Source organism: Pleurodeles waltl, chromosome 1_2 (genome assembly GCF_031143425.1).
Source record: "Pleurodeles waltl isolate 20211129_DDA chromosome 1_2, aPleWal1.hap1.20221129, whole genome shotgun sequence".
In the NCBI taxonomy this organism is placed as follows: Eukaryota; Metazoa; Chordata; class Amphibia; order Caudata; family Salamandridae; genus Pleurodeles; species Pleurodeles waltl.
Window position 1 is genome coordinate 1,190,482,242 of NC_090437.1, and position 20,264 is coordinate 1,190,502,505.

Sequence of the window (20,264 nt, forward strand, 5' to 3'; positions counted from 1 at the left end):
CTTTGCAGAAGAAGTGTGTTTTTCATGCAGTTGTGATTGGAAAAGCTTGAATGGAGGCAGAAGAAATTAGTGTTATGGAAAGTCGTGTGGGTCTGCAGAAGTTCCCAGCAGGCAGGCTTCGTCTCATTTGCATACAGGAAAACGGGAAGAAAGAAAATAGAGGAAACTGATTATTTTGAGCGACAGAATGTGCAACCTTAAAAGCTAACCTTAAGGTGATGCACCTAAGATACTTTGATTCCTAGGCAGAACATTAATTCAATACATAGAAATGCAGGTTAAGAAAGATATGTTCAATGGGAAATGTTGACAGCAGAGGTCCTGATTAGTGAATTCTGGTGACGTGAGACTAATTTTGTCATTCCAGTTTGAATCAATTGAGTCATGTGTCTCCTAAGCTTGATATTTTAGAAATGGGCTGAATAGTTTTCTTCTTTGACTGAAAGGGCCACCAAAATCTCATGTATAAGTTGAAGGAGAGCTTCAGTATACTGCCAGACTGTTCGGGAGCCATAAGGCAAGGAGGATTACGGGGCCACAGCCGTGGGACCTGGAGTAGTTTGCCTTTGATGTCCCTGGGTCCTCTTTCTTTGGCTTTGCAAAATGCGCCGAGTACAGCCCTTTAATACTTTAAGTGGTACAAATAGTAAGCAGTCACAGGCTTCTCCAAGAGTTCAATGTGGGCATACAACAAGCTCAGCAGACAACCAGCAGCAGAGCAATGTGATTGTCCTTCTCACTGTTTCACTTATTTTAAAACTATGATGGCATTACTCCTTATGGACTGTTGGGTTTTGGTTGGGGTCACTTGGACTTCCCTGGGTTGAGGCACTGATGCAGTCTTTCTTCCTTGTACACATCCTGGACCAGCAACTTGAAAAGTTCAAGGTACTTCAAGCAGCGATGCCTGGGTCCGATAATGTGTGCTGATAGCACCACATGGATCCAGTTAATGCTTTGGCACACAGTGACATGTGCCTTGATGCAGCAGCTTCTTTTGCAGACGTAGTCTGCGTGGAACACTGTTGCGAAATGCTAGGGCTAGCTTTCTTTTCAGTCTGTTTGAGCCACCTGGGGCAAGCACAGATGGTTTACAAGATTCCCCTTTAGCGTTTTGGACTGCTTGGGTACCTTTCTACCGATACCACAGACATGTAAACAGCAGTCACATTGATGCATATGAACCCGTGCTACTGGTCAATTTTTATTCTGTCTTCAGTAGTGCAGGCTGCTCGGGCATATGCTGGTAAGTACCACTGCCAGGATATTATACTGGCTTGGGTACACTTCGGCAGTGCTTTAGATTCTCTGCTTGAGTTCAGTGATTGGCTCAGAGTCTGGAGCACACCATTCACAGGTTCCCTGAGTCTTTTGTGGATGGGCCCACAGCACAGTGGTCAGCTGCTCTCGTCCACACCCATAGTCATATCCTCATAGAGGTCTGGCTCTCTCCTTCCATCTTCATTCAGGTATAACGCTCCAAACAATCCAGGATAGGGAAAGCAGTTCTTCTAGGTCAGATTTAAGGTGATGTCCCCTCACCTATGGGAAGCTGGATGTCAGCAGACACCAGCTGTAGTTGCACAGTCACTTCTGTGTACTCAGTGGAGCATCTCCTTCTTGCTCAGAGAGAACTTGGATCTGGAACAACTGGCTCAACAGCTCTCACTTATAAAGGTTCAGCTGACAGAACCAGTTTTTGTTGGTTCTCTGTTCATGTAGCCTTCTCAGGCTGTTCTCCAGATGCAGCCATTGTGTAGAGGGATGCTGCACCAGTGTGAGAGCCACACAGTGGTGTGAGCATTCTGCTCCTAGCTATCAACAGCAACACCTGAGAATGATCACAAAACAAGACAAAAGGCGGACTGTTTCTAAAATCATTCATACTCTGACAACAGAAAGTGCAGTCCCACCTAAAACTCCTACTATCCAACAAATTCCAGTCTATAGGAAAACTAATCACCAACATGAGTGTCTAGGTTCCCTTCCTCTAGACTCAAGAATGTCAGCAATACTCTTCCATGCTCAGAGAAAATAACCTTGCTTCCATTTGTGCACTTGAACAGGCCTCGGGCAATCTTATGGTGTGTAACCTGCTAATCACACTCCATGCATACATCCATGCAATTGGGAACTCTGTGGTAGGACCCGGGTTCATCACAAACAGCAGAACTTTATACAAGTGGGACATTAAGCCTCCAATCTATTAACACAGATAAAAAGGTCTGGCCAAGTTATGATCTCTACAAAACATGGAATGCTACCACCATCACACTATATGCATCAACATGTGACGTGGACAGAAGTGTGCTCTGCCACTGTCGCGGGCATGTTTGGTGCTCCCCTCTAGGCCTGGGACAAGTCCAGGACTACTCTTGTCAAGATTGTTGCATTATTGAACCTTGGGAATTACAGGCCATATGTACGGTAGCACAGTCTAACAGAGCAAATAGATGGAGTAGATAATACATATGTACTTATATTTGAAAAATACTCACCACTTGACTTTTTCTCAGAATATACTGTAGAAGCCACTGCCTGGTCACAGCTGGCATCATGCAGGGCCTGCTATGGTGTACACACTGTGTAGTGCCCCAGGCAGGTCATGGAGACTTAGGAATAGGAGAGGAAGAAAGGATAGTGGATGTGCTGTGTTGTTTTCTAGAGAGCCACAATCTTCTACATTGCTCATATCATTCTCATGAGTATAAAGATGTTTGCTACAGGCTAAGGGGTAAGCCTAATAAGTGTTATGCTATTGATCGCAAACTATCTTCTGGTGCACTTTTCCTTGTGTATGTTTAACAATGCTGATGTCTAGGTGAATCTACTACACCTCAAAACATAAAATACTGCCACCAACCAGAGTATGAGCAATGGGGTGGAGAGGGTGGAATGAACCACCTCGATGCTACTAGGAGGGTAAACCAGTGGAGTCACCCCTCCCCACCCCCTTTCAAATCTCTGGGCATGCCGAAGGGTATTCATAGATCAGTAAATTTGAAGTTGGAGGGATTCCTTTGAATCAGAAATCCCACAAGCTGTTGCCAAAATGAATAATGGATTGGAACTCTATGGGGAGTAGTGATAAATGGAGGGTTTGTTACTGCTGTGTTGATAGCCAGAGACGTATCAGCCTTAGAAGAGCGTAACATTGTAATGCATGCTGAATGTGGACACCTTTCCGAGGTTTTAACTGGCAAGCGCATTCCTCCGCCACAATTAAACATATGATTTTGGCTCCATTTTTGCCAAACATTTATTGAAAAATTACAACACGTCTGAAATATCAATGCTGTATTATCAAAATTAATGATACCCTGAGGTTTAGTAATTCAAGGATATCCGATAACCTATGTTAAGTTTCACAGAGAAAATTGGCGTGTCTGCACAACTTTATTTCTGGTAACAGTTAAATTTAATGCATAATCGAGAAGTCCCAGTTCAGGCTGAAATTCCAGTTTCACCCATTCTGGAACCCCAAGTAACCTGGAACGGGTCTTTGAGTAGATCCTGCTATCTGGCGTTTGCCTTTATTTTCACAAAGATAGGAGATGTTTCTTGTTTGAGTCTCTCCCTTCTTCTCAGACTTGGGGTAGCATTTTGGGGGAAAGGGGACAACCGCTCACTTGTCCTCTCACATTTTGATCATGGTATGTACAAATTGTATCTTCATTGTTTGAAAACAGAATCAACATGTATTCTGTCAACTACTAAAGTAGGACATCTTGAATAAAAATCATCTTTCTTTCTTCCTCTTTTCATACATCGACCCACATTTAAGTAGAAGTATATTGTTGCTGCTGCATAAAGTATTCTTTAAAATGCTGGCCAGCCACACACAGGCATAAGATTTAATTGCTGGCGAACTCTGTAGTGATCCTACATTTATATTCTATGAAGGTTGTTTGAAATAACTTGAATGTGAGGATTGATGTATTTTTTTGAAAGCAGGGCACTCTGAAAGGTTTGCACACCGCCTTTCTTTCCTTCTGATTTAACATTCATTCTTTGATCGCATTCTAGGAGGAGCTAAAACATTTTGAAGCAAAAGTTGAGAAGCACCAGCATTATCAGAAACAGCTGGAAATCTCCCATGAAAAACTAAAGCACGTCGAAAAGACTGGAGACAAAGAACATCTACTCAGAAACAAAGACAAATACACCATGCTGGCCGAAAAGACGAAAGAACTGGGTTATAAGGTATGTAGGCCAGCTGGCAGCGTGTGCTGTTACGAAAGTTCGTCTGTGCCCCTTATCTGCCCGCCTAGTGAAAACTTTGTGCCGCTGCTCACAATGTTAGTACATTGGCGCTAATTAATATTGGATTTTAAGATTTATATGTGCCCTTTATTTCAATGCTGCTCAACACTCACTCCCTATCCAAGGCAGATCTCTATCTTGCCTTCATTGCTTTACCCCTGTACTGCTGAGTTAAAATGCTGAGACAGTTTTTGATGTTGGGAGCATTGTGAGCTCAGGACTTCATATCTTATTTCCCACAAAATGTACCCAGACCAACTCTGCTCCAAAATTTTTCCCACATATTGGGGATTGTAAAGGTACTCGGGGTTTGTGAATTCTCCAGGGGCAGGGGACCAAAAATAGCCAAAATACAACAAAACTGAGGTATTTTTTTTAAATTGTGGGAAAAAGTGTTGTGCAGGAAAGTGTTTGTTTATTTCTAAAAATGGCATCAAAAGGTTGTTGGGTTGAGATCACCCTCTTTTCAACTTTCAAGTAAAGGTAGACTTATAAAAACGTTATTTTTAATTAGTTTATGAATTTTTCAAACTGGTAGTCAATTTGTTTCCGTTTTTGGTAGTCTCTACCTGTTTGGGTGAAAACAGGTATGAAACTCATGGGTTAACCAGCAAAGCTATACATTTCTGAAAAGTAAATAATATTCTGAATTCAGCAAGGTGTCATTTGTGTAGTTTTCTCAGGGTCTTCCCTGAGAAGCTAATTGTCAAAACCAAAAAGTAATGAAAAAAGTAGCAAAAATAGAAACAATTGACAATATGTTCATCTGTAATTTTTTGGCCCCAGTGGACAATTTACAAAATTAATACACCGTTATATCTGCTAGCTCCTTCTGATTGGAGAGATTTATTGTGTTTGTTGGTTGTCCAAAAACATACGATACCCAGAGCCAACAAATGAGCTGCAGGTTATAATGATTTTTTCATTGTGTACTAATTATACATCAATATACGGTAAAATCTCATGAAAGAAAAATGGGTATTAACGAAACCTATGCATTTTTTAAAATGTGCCTAAGATTATTTTTTAAATAATAATCGGTTTTAAATAATAATGGGTATTTGTGCAACTCTGAATTCGCTATTAACCATACTATCATTTGATTCAAATTTTGCAAAATCCGTTCATTCTTTCACATCAGCTTACATTTGAAAGCCAGAAATTGAAAGAAATGTTTGATAATAACAAGTGTTCTACGATTCTGTATTCCTACACTGCATAGAGACATCAAGATTTTTCCTTGCAAATGGACCTATTTTAGTGATGTGGTCCGCTTCACAAGTTAGGCCAGGCTCAACCACCATGCAAGGAAGCCTACATAACCCAGACATTTTTGAAAATTAGGCCCTTAAAGTAGTGTAGGGTGATGTGACTGGAGTGTATCCCGCTATGTTTCTCACCCACAATGCCCTGCCAACTCCAAAGTTTGGCTAAAAGCCTGCATTTTTCTCACATTTCAATGAGGGGAATTCAGAATCTGTGAGTATCCACAAACCTCCTACCACCCACTATTCCCTCACTTCTCCCAATAAAAACAGTACCACGCTTATGTGGTTGGGCCGATCACCTGCAGCAGATATAGATGAAATCTGTGACGATATGAAGTCAATATACTTTCAATATGGAGTTGCATGGTTACTGGTGTGGTTTGTTCTTGCCTTGGGAGGCTTCCCCAGTGTCCTCCTGCAGGACAAGATGTCCACATCATTACCATTTCAAAGGTAATTAGAGGACCCTAAATGTTACAACACTCGGATTTATGTAATATGGTTTTATGCTTTCTTGGGTTTATGTACTTTAACACAAAACCATATATTTTATGTTAAAGTTGTCTTAACGCGTTTTTGGCCCTCACACTCTGGCATGGTTTATCCCTTAAGGTGCATACATATGCACACATATGTCAAAGAAGGAATGGCTTGTGGCCCATATATTCCCAGTCCAAGGTTTCCCTCTCCCCAACTATTCAGTTATTTTAAAGCAGATAAAATGTGTGAATGGAAAATTGCCCGGTGAAGTACAATATTGCAGATAGTGTCGAAATCTGTTCCTATTACTCACGTTTCTCAGGGGTAGCCTATTATTCTCACATCCTAAAACTACAAAAGACCATTGGTATCAGTGCTTCCAGGTGAAGGATTACTGTTATTGACTCTGGCTCCTGTATTGTTTGAGAAAAATATTGATTCTATCTTCTTTCTAAGACTGAGTTTAATGGGTCAGCCTTGTAAACTGTTTGCACTTTCTTCATTTTCATTTCTGCAGGTAAAGAAGCACCTTCAAGACTTAACAGGCAGAATATCCAGAGGCGGGTTAACACACAATGAACTTTGAAGTTTATCATATTAATAGTTAGGATGTTTTACAGCCTTTACAATTTGCCATGAAGTGTATATAGTGGAGCTGTTTGCCTGATTTCACATGTAATATAAATCTCTTCTAGGTTTGCTGCATTTTTAATTAAAAAGGAAATTATGCATTACTCTGAAGTAGAACCGGAGAAATACAGGCATATTTAAAAGACTGTTTAGTGTTTTGTTGTTTTGGAACCACAGATCATTCCTTTTCATTGATAATTATTTTGCACAATTTCACCTGTTTTCTAAAGTATGTATACAAGAGTATATTTTAGTGCGAGGTCTGCTCTTCACCTGCATAAGCCATGCCAATATTCTACTGTGTAGGAAGGTACAGCATGCTTTTACCATAATCAAGATGAACGTTTTCAGATCTTCATCAAACTGTAAGTATCAGGAGGAAGATGGTCAGTCTCAACCTAAAACCTAAAAAAACACCATTGATTTCACTAGCAAACATTACCACGCTTGTTTTGCGTTGCAAGATATTCTTTGAGAGCCACAATAAAAGATCTATTGAAGAAAGTCTTTGACATCTTACAAGAAGACATTTGTTGGTGTTGATTGAGAGCTATTCGCTGTTGTGGAAATACTGCAAAACCTATGCGAGCCAAGTAGGTATTGTGGTAAAATCAACAGCTGTTGGCCACAGTAAAGTGTTTTGTTTTTGTAAATTTTGCACTTAAGGTGTTAATACATTTAATTAAAATAAGAAATGATTATTGAAACCTTGTTTAGTTGTCTTCTGGAATTATTCATTTTTCTGAAGTGGAGTCTGTTTGTTTATGACAACAAAATAAGTTGCACAGTATACCTTTATTTATGTCTGGAGTGCACTGCCACTTGGTATATAGTATCCTGGGGTAGACAGACACAGGTACAGAAGGTCTAGTCACTAGGAAGCTATATTTTCATTTTCCTGCAAAAGTGTAGATATTTTTCAGCACTCTTTGGATTGTGAGAAAGCTTATTACAAGTCTTTGCCACCATCACAGAACACAGCTGCCCAGTAACTTACTATCTGTGATATTGAGCAACAACCAGTAAATTGGCCTTGGAAGGTCTGAGCTGATGAGCAGAACTTAACCTAAAAGAGAGCCGTGCACATTTCGATATGGCCCTCTTACTAATTGGAATGCCAATGAAGAGACCTTAGGAGTGAAGAAATAGAAGCTTTTAGACGCTTGTGCTATAATCAGACAAAACAATCCATTGCATTCTGAATGATCTGCAGCTTTTGTATCAAGCATTGAGACATCCCACATACGACAGACTTGCAGTAGACCAGTCTAGGCATGATGCTCGATTGACCTACCGATTTTCTCACAGATGAAGAAAGAAGCCAGTGTGTTTTCTTCAGAGTCTTTAGAAGAAAACCAGAGGATGTCATCCTGTTAATTTGACCTTGAACCACAAAATGGTATTAAAAGCAACTCCTAAGTTTCTAGCATTGGTCACTGAGGCAAGGGAGGCACTGAGTGAAGCAGTTGCCATACATCAGACCGGGGGGAAGCTTTTTGCCAAAGATCAGAATCTCCGTTTTATTGTAGTGAGGTCAAAGATAATTCACATCCATCCAGCTAGAAACAGCTTTAAGGTAGCCTTTGAACTACTTCTGCATGATTCTGTCCTTACCAGAAATTCTGAAAATAAGTGGAGTGTCATCCACTTGAATATGGAATAACGTTTCAAAAGGTCCAATTAGCCATAACAAAAGGGACCCTTAATAAGTTAAACAAAGTCATACTGAGCACTGATCTTGTGGTACTTCGCAGGTAAGTGGTTTAGTGTTTGCAAGAAGAGGTGGTGGAGTGAGGTGGCCTGTGAGCTTTCAGCTAAGAAAGACCAGGACTTATCTTGAGCCCTGCCTCTTACCTCAACTGCAAACCATTACAGATCCTTATGGAGGATGGAATGGGTGACCCGACAAAAGCTGCTGAAAGGCTCAATAAGATGAAGACTAAAACTTCACCCAACATAGGCCTAAAAGCACACACAAGCACATCCACTATGCCACAGAAGATGCCCTCTACAGGATCTAAGAGCATCTGTTTTTTCAAATAGACTAAAAATTATACAGAAGTAGGTTGATAGTTTGACAAAAACATGGGGGTCAGCTTTAGGCTTTTTCTAAAGTGGAACCATAGTAGCTGTTTTGCAGGAAGAAGAAATAGATTCCTCTGTTAAAGACTCGTTGTATAGAACCTTGAGAGTAGGAGCAATACTTTGTTTAAATTTTTTTAATAATCTTCATAGGATAAGGGTTCTAACAGGATTTTGGAGATTCCTTATCGACTCCACAGCAAGTTGAGGCCTTTAACTTGTAGATCTGCAAATTAACTTCAGTTCCTTCTGGCCCCACAGGTGAAGCTGGGTCCCCAACTTCAGAGTCCCACTGGCGGACCCTTCTCCAGCACTGACTAACCTCAGACAACTTTACAACTCGACTTTTAATATCTGACTCTAAGCCTATCCCGGTAACACAGGCCTTGCCTTTTGTTCCTCCATCATTGACAGTGGTGCTGGTTTTGGATCTGTTACAGCTCCAACCATGAATTCGGATCCATCTGCAGTTAGAGTTTTCCCTCTGTCTATTGTATTATAACCAAGACACAACTACTCATGAAGAATCCACGGATTCCTCTGCCTCAGCAGCAATACTTCAGGAGATGTTCCCAGAAGGATGTTCTTCCACCTCCGCTTCTAAATAGAAAGTTTAGGGGTGATCCATCAAGCTGGGCATATAAAAAGCAGGAGTCCCTAAACATGTTTTCCCTATCCATTCTTCTATAGGAAAATTAGATACAGCTACAACCCAAATGGCTTGACAGATTTACACTAAATTTACAGAAAGCTCGATCTTGGTCCAGAATGTGTGTTTTATTTTTAGATTTAGTGTAAAGCCGTTTAGTAGCTTTTTGCGATATTAAGGCTCAAAAATGGATATTTCACACCTCCTAAGGATGCCTGGAGCTGACAGATCTGAAGATCAGATCTGATTGACTGCTACCACATCACTGATATGCAACAGCCATCTTAGGACTTGTCCTGTCAAAACTTTAAAAAAATATATATAATGGGGCAGGGTAGGGACTTGCCCCCTCCCCCTGGAGCCAAAAACATATATTTTTTTTAATTGAACAGCAAATTTGCAGTGGATCCATGGTGAAATTTAACCTCCTACTGGGCCCGGGGGAAAGAGGGGGGGGGGGGGGGGGGGTAAAGCAATGCTTTTTAAAGGAGAGAGGGCATGCAACACCCACGCCTGGGCTTTCTCCAGACCCCCAGAGCTGAATAATTTACTTAGTGGAGGGTTGCCACCCCATGGCCCAGTACACATTTGAAGAGGAGGGAGCGCATGGTCCCTCCCTGAGCCTCTTCAGGGCCTGGGGACCCAATCCCCGGGATCTTTTTCACATGTAGGATAAGGAGAGCATGCGTCCTTCTTCTCAAAGGAGACATTGTCCCTGGGCACCCCTCCCCCTAAGACCCCACAAAAATTGTGATGTGGGTGCCGCGTGTGCGCACTGGGGCACCCACTTAATAAGAAGAAAATGTGGGTTCCCACCAGCACAACAATGGGGCCGGCAGCCCCCTAGCTACAATAAAGTTGCGAGTGCCCCAGGTGGGCACTAGAGCACCCACAAAAAGAAAATGAAATAGGAAAAAAGTGAATAACAAATAATCGTCCAGAGCAGATCAGTAATTATACCTTTCTCCGGCAATTGGAGGCCCACAATGCTCTATGGCTTTATATAAACATTTTCTTGCTGGTGGTGCCCCTAGAAGAGGCAGAGGCTGTACCAAACATTTAGGTAATGTTCTGGGGGCTGCACACAGTGCAGCAGCCCCACAGGAACATCAAGAAAAAAACTGTCTCTCATGGGTCACTTAATCCATGACTCCAGAAGAACTTATCATATTTTTTAAGCAATCCTAGCTTGAGTTTTATGCTGGTCTGCTGTGGTTGTTTTATGATTCCATTTTGTGGGCTAAAAAATGTTTAACACTCAGACATACTAAACAAAACTTTAATAAATGTTTTTAAATACATTCACTTTTATTAAACATTGCATTGTGTGAAATAGTGAATTATACATTTGATTATAGTTATTGGTGATTTTTGGACAAAGATGATAGATCTGCTTTATATATATTGATATGCTCATCCTTTGAAAAAAGCCAATAGGCCTTCTTTTTATTATACTTTAGTGGTATGACCCTTTGACAAAGTAAGTCTGCCTGACTTAAAATATAACCTATGGGGGGGTTGGGTGCAGGGCCTGGACACAGGCAAGGCCCTGTGCCCAGCCGCATGCTACCCCCTGTTGTGCCCTGTGGGAGTTAGGGCACTTGAAACGGGTTGGGCAAAGGGCCTGGCTTGAGGCCAGGCCTTGCTCCCGACTCCATGCCGCACAAGGCCAAATACGATGTACAGGGGTGTGGCTAGGTGTCAGTGAGGGGTTGCATACTTGTAGGGGGATCGGCACAGAACCTGGCGCAACCCTAAGCCGTGCCACAGTGACATGTTACTGTAAATAAAAAAATAAAAAATAAAAACAAATATTCTCTGGAAAAAAGAATAATGGGTAAAGCCATGTTATAGTTGTCACTTAAAACTTACTATTTTAAACCAATACAACCATTGAAATTCACCAGTTCCAATTATCTTAAGTAACTGTAACTCATATCCTAAAGTAAATATAACTCGCACCCCCACCATGCACTGCTAATTACCTCATATTACATCACTCATGGCATGTTATATGACATTCTTGATAACATCTCTGCAACATCTGGAAAGATATCATTCACGACAACACTGAATGGTGGGGATGCAAGTTACAGTTAGTTTAGAGCACAACTTAGAGGTACTTGAGATAACTATCATTGGTGAATTTCAGTGATTTTAAAATAGTATGTTTTCTCTGACATTTAAATTTAAATGTCCTTTTAAACTTTGTTTTATTTTGTGTGAATAATATGTATATATGTATGTTCGATGGCATGTGTAGCTACAGATACACATGCTGTGCACTGTTCCTGCCATCTAGTGTTGGGCTTGGAGTGTTACAAGTTGTTTTTTCTTCAAAGAAGTCTTTTCGAGTCACGGGACCGAGTGACTCCTCCCTTTCGGCTCCATTGCGCATGGGCATCGACTCCATCTTAAATTGTTTTCTTTCCGTCATCGGGTTCGGACGTGTTCCTCTTCGCTCCGTGATTCGAATCGGGAAAGTATTAAAATCATCGAAAAACCGTCGGTATTGTTGCGTTTGGGAAAGATCTTCTATCGATACATCAGCACCAACGAGACAACCGCTTCGGTGGCCCTTCGGGGCTTCCGCACCCAGCCGAGGCCTGGTCGGCCCGACCACACCCGTCGTCGAAGGCTCATGGACCGGACCCCCTTCCGCTTCTGTCCGACGTGCCACGCTAAGTATCCATACACAGACCAGCATCGGGTCTGTAATCTGTGTCTGTCACCGGAGCACAGAGAGGATACTTGTGAGGCCTGCAAGGCCTTTCAGTCGATAAAGACCTTAATCAGATCAGAGGGCGAGACGCATGCAGATGGCGTCGAAATCGTCGCAACACCTCAACGTCGAAGAGGAGGAGATGGCTATCTCCATCCAGGGATCGGAATCGGACGACTCCGACGGAGACCGACTGCTGACAGCGGGCCAAAAAGTGAGCACGCTTGCCCCGACCCAACCCCAAAGTCAGCTGAAAAAACAAAATGCCTTGGGACACCACTGCCTGAAGGCCATGGCTCGACCCATTAAAAAAGCGGTGACCAAGCAACAACTTCAGCACCGAAGAAGGCCAAAATCATGCCAAAGTCTTCCGACTCGAGCCGAGATACCGGCGTCGAAAAAAGTCGACATCGCCTTGTCGAAGCCACTAATCCTCGAAAGAGCCTTTCGGAGCAGATGCCAACAATCACCATGGGCATTTCGGTGCCGAGAAAACCGGCTTCGGAGCCGAAAAAGACGTCTTATACAGCGGAACATGGGCTCTCCAAACAACTGAAGGAGAGGCACAGGTTTGAAGAGGAGCTGGGAATTGAAGAGTTTGACCAAACTCAAGCAAGAATACAGATCCATAAGGATACTGGAAAGATTCAAACTGCCCCTCCTCTCAAATTTAAGAGAAAGTTTGCTTTTCAACCACAAACAGAGACTGAGACTGATCAGCCAAGAGCTAAAGTGGCTAGAGAGAACTCACCAACTCGCCATTTCTCTTCAGAAATATCGCCACCACATTCGCCACAAAGGACAGGGTCACCAATTGGCACGCCCACTGCAGTCACCCACACATACTGTGCAAACACGGGATGATGTAGATCCATGGGACCTCTACGATCCTCCTGTCTGGGACAATAGCCCTGAGTGCTACCCCTCAAAACCATCTCTACCAGAGGATAGCACCTCCTATACCCAAGTCTTGGCCAGGGCTGCGACATTCCATAATGTCAGTATGCATTTGGAACCACTGGAAGATGACTTCCTTTTCAATACCCTGGCTTCCACGCATGCGTCATACCAAAGCCTGCCTATGCTACCAGTCATGCTTAAGCATGCACAGCAAGTATTTCAAGAGCTGGTTATGGGAAGAGCCATCACTCCGAGGGTGGGAATAAAAGTACAAACCACCCCCGTCGGACCCAGTGTTCATTACGCAGCAGCTCCCACCGGACTCTGTAGTGGTTGGTGCCGCAAGGAAACGTGCAAACTCGCAATCATCAGGAGATGCACCAACCCCGATTAAGAAAGTCGCAAGTTTGACGCAGCGGGAAAGAGAGTGGCATCGCAAGCTGCCAACCAATGGCGTATTGCAAATTCGCAGGCACTCCTCCCTCGTTACGACCGAGCTCACTGGGATGAAATGAGTGACATCATTCAGCATCTATCTAAGGAGTATCAGAAACGGGCTCAACAAGTAGTAGAGGAAGGGCAAGCCATCTCCAACAATCCGATTCGTTCGGCACTGGACTCTGCTGACACTGCTGCAAGAACTGTAAACACGGCAGTCACAATCAGGAGACATGCTTGGTTACGAAGCTCAGGATACAAACCTGAAATACAGCAGGCAGTGTTAAACATGCTGTTTAATCAGCAGCAACTGTTTGGGCCGGAAGTGGACACACCCATCGAAAAGGTGAAGAAAGACACGGACACGGCCTAAGCCATGGGCGCGCTCTACTCTTCCCAGTATAGAGGGACATTTAGAAAACCACAATTTAGGGGAGGTTTTAGACAGCAACCTTCAGAGGCATCCACCTCTCAAGGAAAACCCACGTACCAATCCCAATACCAGAGAGGGGGGTTTCGTGGATCATTCAGGGGACAATTCCCAAGATCAAGGGGAAAGTTTCAGCCTACCAAGCAGGCCCCCAGCAACACACAGTGACTCCAAGGTCACTCTTCCCCAACACACATCACCAGTGGGGGGAAGATTAACACTTTACCACAAACATTGGTCAGAGATAACCACGGAAACATGGGTTCTATCAATTATCCAACATGGTTACTGCATAGAGTTCACACATTTCCCTCCAGATGTTCCCCCAAGAGCGCACAAACTGTCGGCACAACATCTGGACCTGTTACAAATAGAGGTACAAGCACTACTAACAAAACAAGCCATACAACTAGTACCTCACCACCAAAAAGGAACAGGGGTTTATTCCATATATTTGCTTACTCCCAAAAAAGACAAAACACGAAGACCAATTTTAGATCTCAGGACATTAAACCTCTTCATCAAATCAGAACATTTCCACATGGTCACACTACAAGATGTAGTTCCCTTACTAAAACATGGAGAATACATGGCAACGCTGGATCTAAAAGATGCGTATTTCCATATACCCATCCACCCATCTCACAGAAAATACCTCCGACTTGTCATACAGGGCAAACATTACCAATTCAAGGTACTGCCCTTCGGGATAACAACAGCGCCCAGGGTATTTACAAAATGCCTTGCTGTAGTAGCAGCTCATATAAGGAGACATCACATGCACGTATTCCCATATCGCGGCGATTGGCTAATAAAAGCCAACACTCAACACCGGTGTCAAAATCACACGCAGTATGTAATAGATACCCTACACAAACTAAGCTTCTCTATAAATTACCAAAAATCTCACCTGCAACCATCCCAACTACAACAATACTTGGGAGCAACACTCAACACACAAAGAGCAATTGCCACTCCAAGCCCACAAAGAGTTCAATGATTTCAAACTATGGTGTCAAACATACAACCAAATCACCAGTACAGATTTGTCATGAAACTCCTAGGCATGATGGATCATGCATCACTATTGTCCCAAACGCACGGCTACACATGCGGCCCTTACAGCAGTGCCTAGCAAAACAATGGACGCAGGCACAGGGTCCACTTCAGGATCTAGTGTTGATAGACTGCCAAACACACTTTTCGCTTCAATGGTGGAACCCTGTAAATTTAAACAAAGGGCGGCCATTTCAAGACCCAGTGTCTCACGCCATTCTCACAACAGATGCTTCGATGATTGTTGAGGTGTGCTCCCCACCCAATCACAATATACAAGGACAATGGGACAATCAACAAAAACAACTACACATAAATCACTTAGAACTACTAGCGGTCTCCCTAGCACTAAAAGCCTTTCAACCCCTTTTAGTCCACAAACACATTCCTGTCAAGACAGACAATATGACAACAATGTACTATCTAAACAAACGGGGGGGACACACTTGTCACAACTATGCCTCCTAGCACACACAATTTGGCATTGGGCAATTCACAACAACATTCGCCTAATAGCGCAATATATACCAGGCATACATAATCAGTTAGCCGACATATCAGTCGAGATCACCAGCAAACTCACGAGTGGGAAATACATCCCCAGATTCTACAAGAATACTTTTACCGCTAGGGAACACCAGACATAGATCTGTTCACAACAAAACAAAACGCAAAATGCCAAAACTTCGCATCCAGGTACCCACACCCTCAGTCCAAGGGCAATGCTCTATGGATCAATTGGTCAGGGATATTTGCTTACGCTTTTCCCCCTCTCCCACTCATTCCTTTCCTAGTCAATAAACTGAGTCAAAACAAACTCAAACTAATACTCATAGCACCAACGTGGGTTCACCAACCGTGGTACACCACACTGTTGGACTTCTCAGTAGTACCTCACATCAAACTCCCAAACAGACCAGATCTGTTAACACAACACAAACAACAGATCAGACACCCCAATCCAGCATCGCTCAACCTAGCAATCTGGCTCCTGAAGTCTTAGAATTTGGCTATCTAAACCTTTGAAATGAGTGTATGGAAGTCATTAAAGAGGCTAGAAAACTGACAACAAGGCATTGTTATGCTAATAAATGGAAAAGGTTTGTTTTCTACTGCCAAGCAAACCAAATCACACCGTTAGATGCCTCCATACAAAACATTGTGAGTTATTTACTACACGTACAAAAAGCAAATCTCGCTTTTTCATACATCAAAATTCATATCACTGCAATCTCTGCTTACCTGCAGATTAAACATACAAAGTCACTTTTTAGAATCCCAGTTATTAAAGCCTTTATGGAAGGACTAAAAAGGATCATACCTCCAAGAACCCCACCAGTACCCTCGCGGAATCTTAATATTGTACTTACACGACTCATGGGCCCACCTTTTGAACCCATGCATTCTTGCCAAATGCAATTCTTAACTTGGAAGGTACCATTTCTAATAGCCATCACTTCACTACGAAGAGTTAGCGAAATACAGGCGTTCCCTATCGAAGAACCATTTATACAAGTACACAAACATAAAGTGATTCTTCGCAGAAATCCAAAATTTCTGCCAAAAGTAATTTCACAGTTTCATCTAAGCCAAACTGTAGATCTCCCAGTCTTCTTCCCACAGCCAGACTCAGTAGCAGAAAGAGCATGCATACATTATACATAAAAAGAGCACTAATGTATTACATAGACAGAAAAAAACAATTTTGTAAAACTAAACAATTGTTCGTTGCTTTCCAAAAAACCCACGCTGGTAACCCTATATCCAAACAGGGCATAGCCAGATGGATAGTCAAATGCATACAAACCTGTTACCTCAAAGGTAAAAGAGAGTTACCCATTACACCAAAGGCACACTCCACTAGAAAGAAAAGAGCAACAATGGCCTTTCTAGGTAACATACCAATGACAGAGATTTGTAAGGCAGCCACTTGGTCTACACCTCATACGTTTACCAAACACTACTGTGTAGATGTGCTAGCAACACAACAAGCCACAGTAGGACAGGCTGTACTAAGAACATTATTTCAAACAACTTCAACTCCTACAGGCTGACCACAGCTTTGGGGAGGATTACTGCTTTGTAGTCTATGCACAGCATGTGTATCTGCAGCTACACATGCCATCAAACGGAAAATGTCCCTTACCCAGTGTACATCTGTTCGTGGCATGTTCCGCTGCAGATTCACATGCGCCCTCCCACCTCCCCGGCAGCCTGTAGCCGTTTAAGTTACAATTAAAATTGTATATATGTAAATAACCATTCCTTTAGCACAAACTATGTACATACATATCTATTCTATTGCATGGACATCTTTAGTATTCTCATTCTACCACTCCTACCTCACCCTATGCGGTAAAACAATCTAAGATGGAGTCGATGCCCATGCGCAATGGAGCCGAAAGGGAGGAGTCACTCGGTTCCGTGACTCAAAAAGACTTCTTTGAAGAAAAACAACTTGTAACACTCTGAGCCCAAAACTAGATGGCAGGAACAGTGCACAGCATGTGAATCTGCAGCAGAATATGCCACGAACAGATGTACACTGGGTAAGTGACATTTTCCATATATATAATGTAAAAGTACAAATTAAATATTTGTAATTATCAGAAATACCATTACATTCCACCAAAGTAGTGATTCTGGTGGTGTAACAAAGCCCCCCACAGCCACTGTGGTGCAGGCCCCCCCCCATGAGAACATTACCTGACCTGAGTGAGTCCAGAGGGGGTCCCTCCAGGTTCTTTGCTGGGGTGGGGTCCCTCCAATTGTATGTCATGTCACTGAATGATTCCTGATGTAAATGTAGTAAAACCTATCTTTTATCAATGCACTTTCTGCCAGAGTCCTTCTCATGAACGCCCTTCTACCCTGTTTAATTACTTCTGTTTCATCTTTGCTTTATGACCATGTGACAAAACAATTAAAACAATGATCTGCTCTCCCTATGCTCTGGGTAAGAAACTTATAGTTTGAGCAGTTCATAAAAACTATGAATATGTATTCATTATGATACAAAAGTCAACAGTAGCCCATTCTTTAAATAATTGAGCAGTGTATGCTTGGTAAACATGGTGACCCAAGTGGAGCTTTTCTAAAATCGATCCTTCAATGTGCGTTTCTATTCTTAAAAGGATTTGGCTGAAGCTCTTTCTGGCTGCCACACAGATTCTTATGAGACTAGCTGCAGAGCCAGATATTAATTCTCCATATGCTTTACCAATTACCATATTGAGAAACTATTCCTAAATAAGACTTAAAATAGCTCTGGGCTTTCAATAGTTTATTATGCCATTGGCTCTTGTAAAGATGGACGATCATCGAAGCATATATAGCGAGCAATGGCAAAGCCAGGTGGTCTCGCTTTAAAAAAAAAAAAAAAAGCATATATACTCCCATGCCCTTCAAAAGCTGCCAGTGGGTGCCAGGATCAGACTGAATAACCAAAAGCATCCCTGGCAAAAATGCTCAAACCAGCCCTGCTCCCTTTGTTTCCTCTGGCAAAATCTCTTTCCATCCATCCATCCATTATCCCTCTCCTTCTCTCACTTCTTCCTCTCTGATGGCTTTTTTTCTCTCTTTCCCCCTTCTCTCGCTCTCTCTCTCTCTCTCTTTCTCTTTCGAAGCATCCCCCTGCTTGTTTCAATGAACTTCTGGGAGCTGGTGACAGTGACAGAGGCACCGGTAGCGGCCCTAGCATTTCATAACTGGCCTCCAAGGGCTCCAGTTCACTGGGGAAATGCCCACTGGAAAAAAGGCCTGTCTGGCCCTGGTTGGTGTGATCATGATACAGGCTCCAGTACCATAGACTGGTATTAGAGGCCACCCTAGTCAGCAAAGGCTTTCTGTAGCAGGCTGCAGTACCTTAAGCTATTATTGGAGGTCCATCGACGTGAGACACACAAGTGATAGCAGTAGCAGGCTGCAATACCAAAATCTGTTAGTAGAGAACCCATAGGTTTCCACTGTGGTCCCCACAATCTCAGACAAACAGGCCTTTTTAGACTAACATAAAATCCCTTTCCTTGCACAAAGGACCTATAGCCTATCAATGGAACAAAATTTATATTTTTTTATTTTAAACATGGATAGCAAAGTCTCTGCACATTATTATCCTACAAGTACTATTTCTCTTCCCAAAAGGTTGGCATTTCAGCACTATATTGTAATTGAATAAAAGTTAATTGATGCAAATTAAACTGAAATGCGCAGTACTACACATTTTTGCTCCTTATCCAGCTTTGAAAAAGGACCCACAAGGTGTCCATTACAAAGTCCTTGTGATGCACGTACCCAAGAAAAACAGAACTAATACCTTTCAGACCACTGCGAAAGTGTACAGCTTTCACAGAATCCTACCAGATTGCAGTAGCTGTATTTCAGGAGCCTATCTGCTTAGCATTGAACAAAAGGACCAATCACCTTCTTTTGTGTGCTGCATTTGTTCTAACTGGAATTGGATTGTAAACAGTTTCTTGATATAGAAGATCATTTAATTATGGAACCCTGGTGAAAAACTCATTTGAGCCAGCAAAATCCCAGGCAATTTTGCTTCAGAAAGGGTTTTGCGAGTACTTATTACGGATGCGTTGAGGTGGTCACCCCCATTTTTGCACATTTTCTTTAATTGTTTTGAAGCAAAAAACAGATTGTGGTAGCCAGAGCATTGATGAGGCTCAACATGTCCAAAAAAGGCTCCGTGAATGTAGCAAGCAACAACTCGCAGATACCCATACACACATATGCCCCAAGGGCCTTGCACAAACCATACTCAAATGCCCACTTCAGTAAGCACAAGATGTAGATGCTAACCTTATTACCCATAGAGTTCTGCACTAAGTGATTAAAAGCTGAAGGGTTTCAGAAATTGAGCTCTACGGCCCAATGTACAGAGTGATGACAAGGAGCTAGGACATAAATTGTGTTCCTGTGTTCAATTAATGTTTTTTAAAGAAGATCTTCAAAACAACCATGGCATTTTACATGGAGTTCTAAACAAAACAGACTTTAAGTTGTAGCACATGACAATTATATAAAGGCTCATGCTTAAAGAAACACCTGTGGTGCCTTCGTTCAAAGTGATAACTTGATTGTGAGGAAGGGAGATGAAAAACTGGTGGTGAAAGGCATGACTGGGAGAAAGGACTGATGTGCAAGGAGGAAGGAAGTGTGCTCATTTGGCACTGACATCTGAAAACACATTTACTTGGAGAAAGGTGACCAATGTGGTGGAATGAAGTGGGATTAAAAGGAGATTAAAGATAAAGGCAAGTGGGATACAGGAAGAAGCAGCAGAAAATAAAGGAAGAGCAGTAGTAGAGAAAGAGGGAGCTGTATCATGCATAT

General features: G+C 42.4%; 1 protein-coding gene across 2 annotated transcripts in view; it reads left to right on the forward strand.

The window, feature by feature from the left end:
* Window positions 1-7,353, forward strand: part of LRPAP1 (LDL receptor related protein associated protein 1) — an 83,697-nt gene extending 76,344 nt beyond the window's left edge. For both annotated transcript variants that reach the window (XM_069203465.1, XM_069203467.1), the window contains exons 7-8: window positions 4,027-4,203; window positions 6,529-7,353. In XM_069203465.1, the coding sequence (XP_069059566.1) occupies window positions 4,027-4,203; window positions 6,529-6,597 (246 nt within the window). In that variant the 3' untranslated portion in view covers window positions 6,598-7,353. The remainder of the gene's footprint in view (window positions 1-4,026; window positions 4,204-6,528) is intronic.
* Window positions 7,354-20,264: the final 12,911 nt, after the last annotated feature.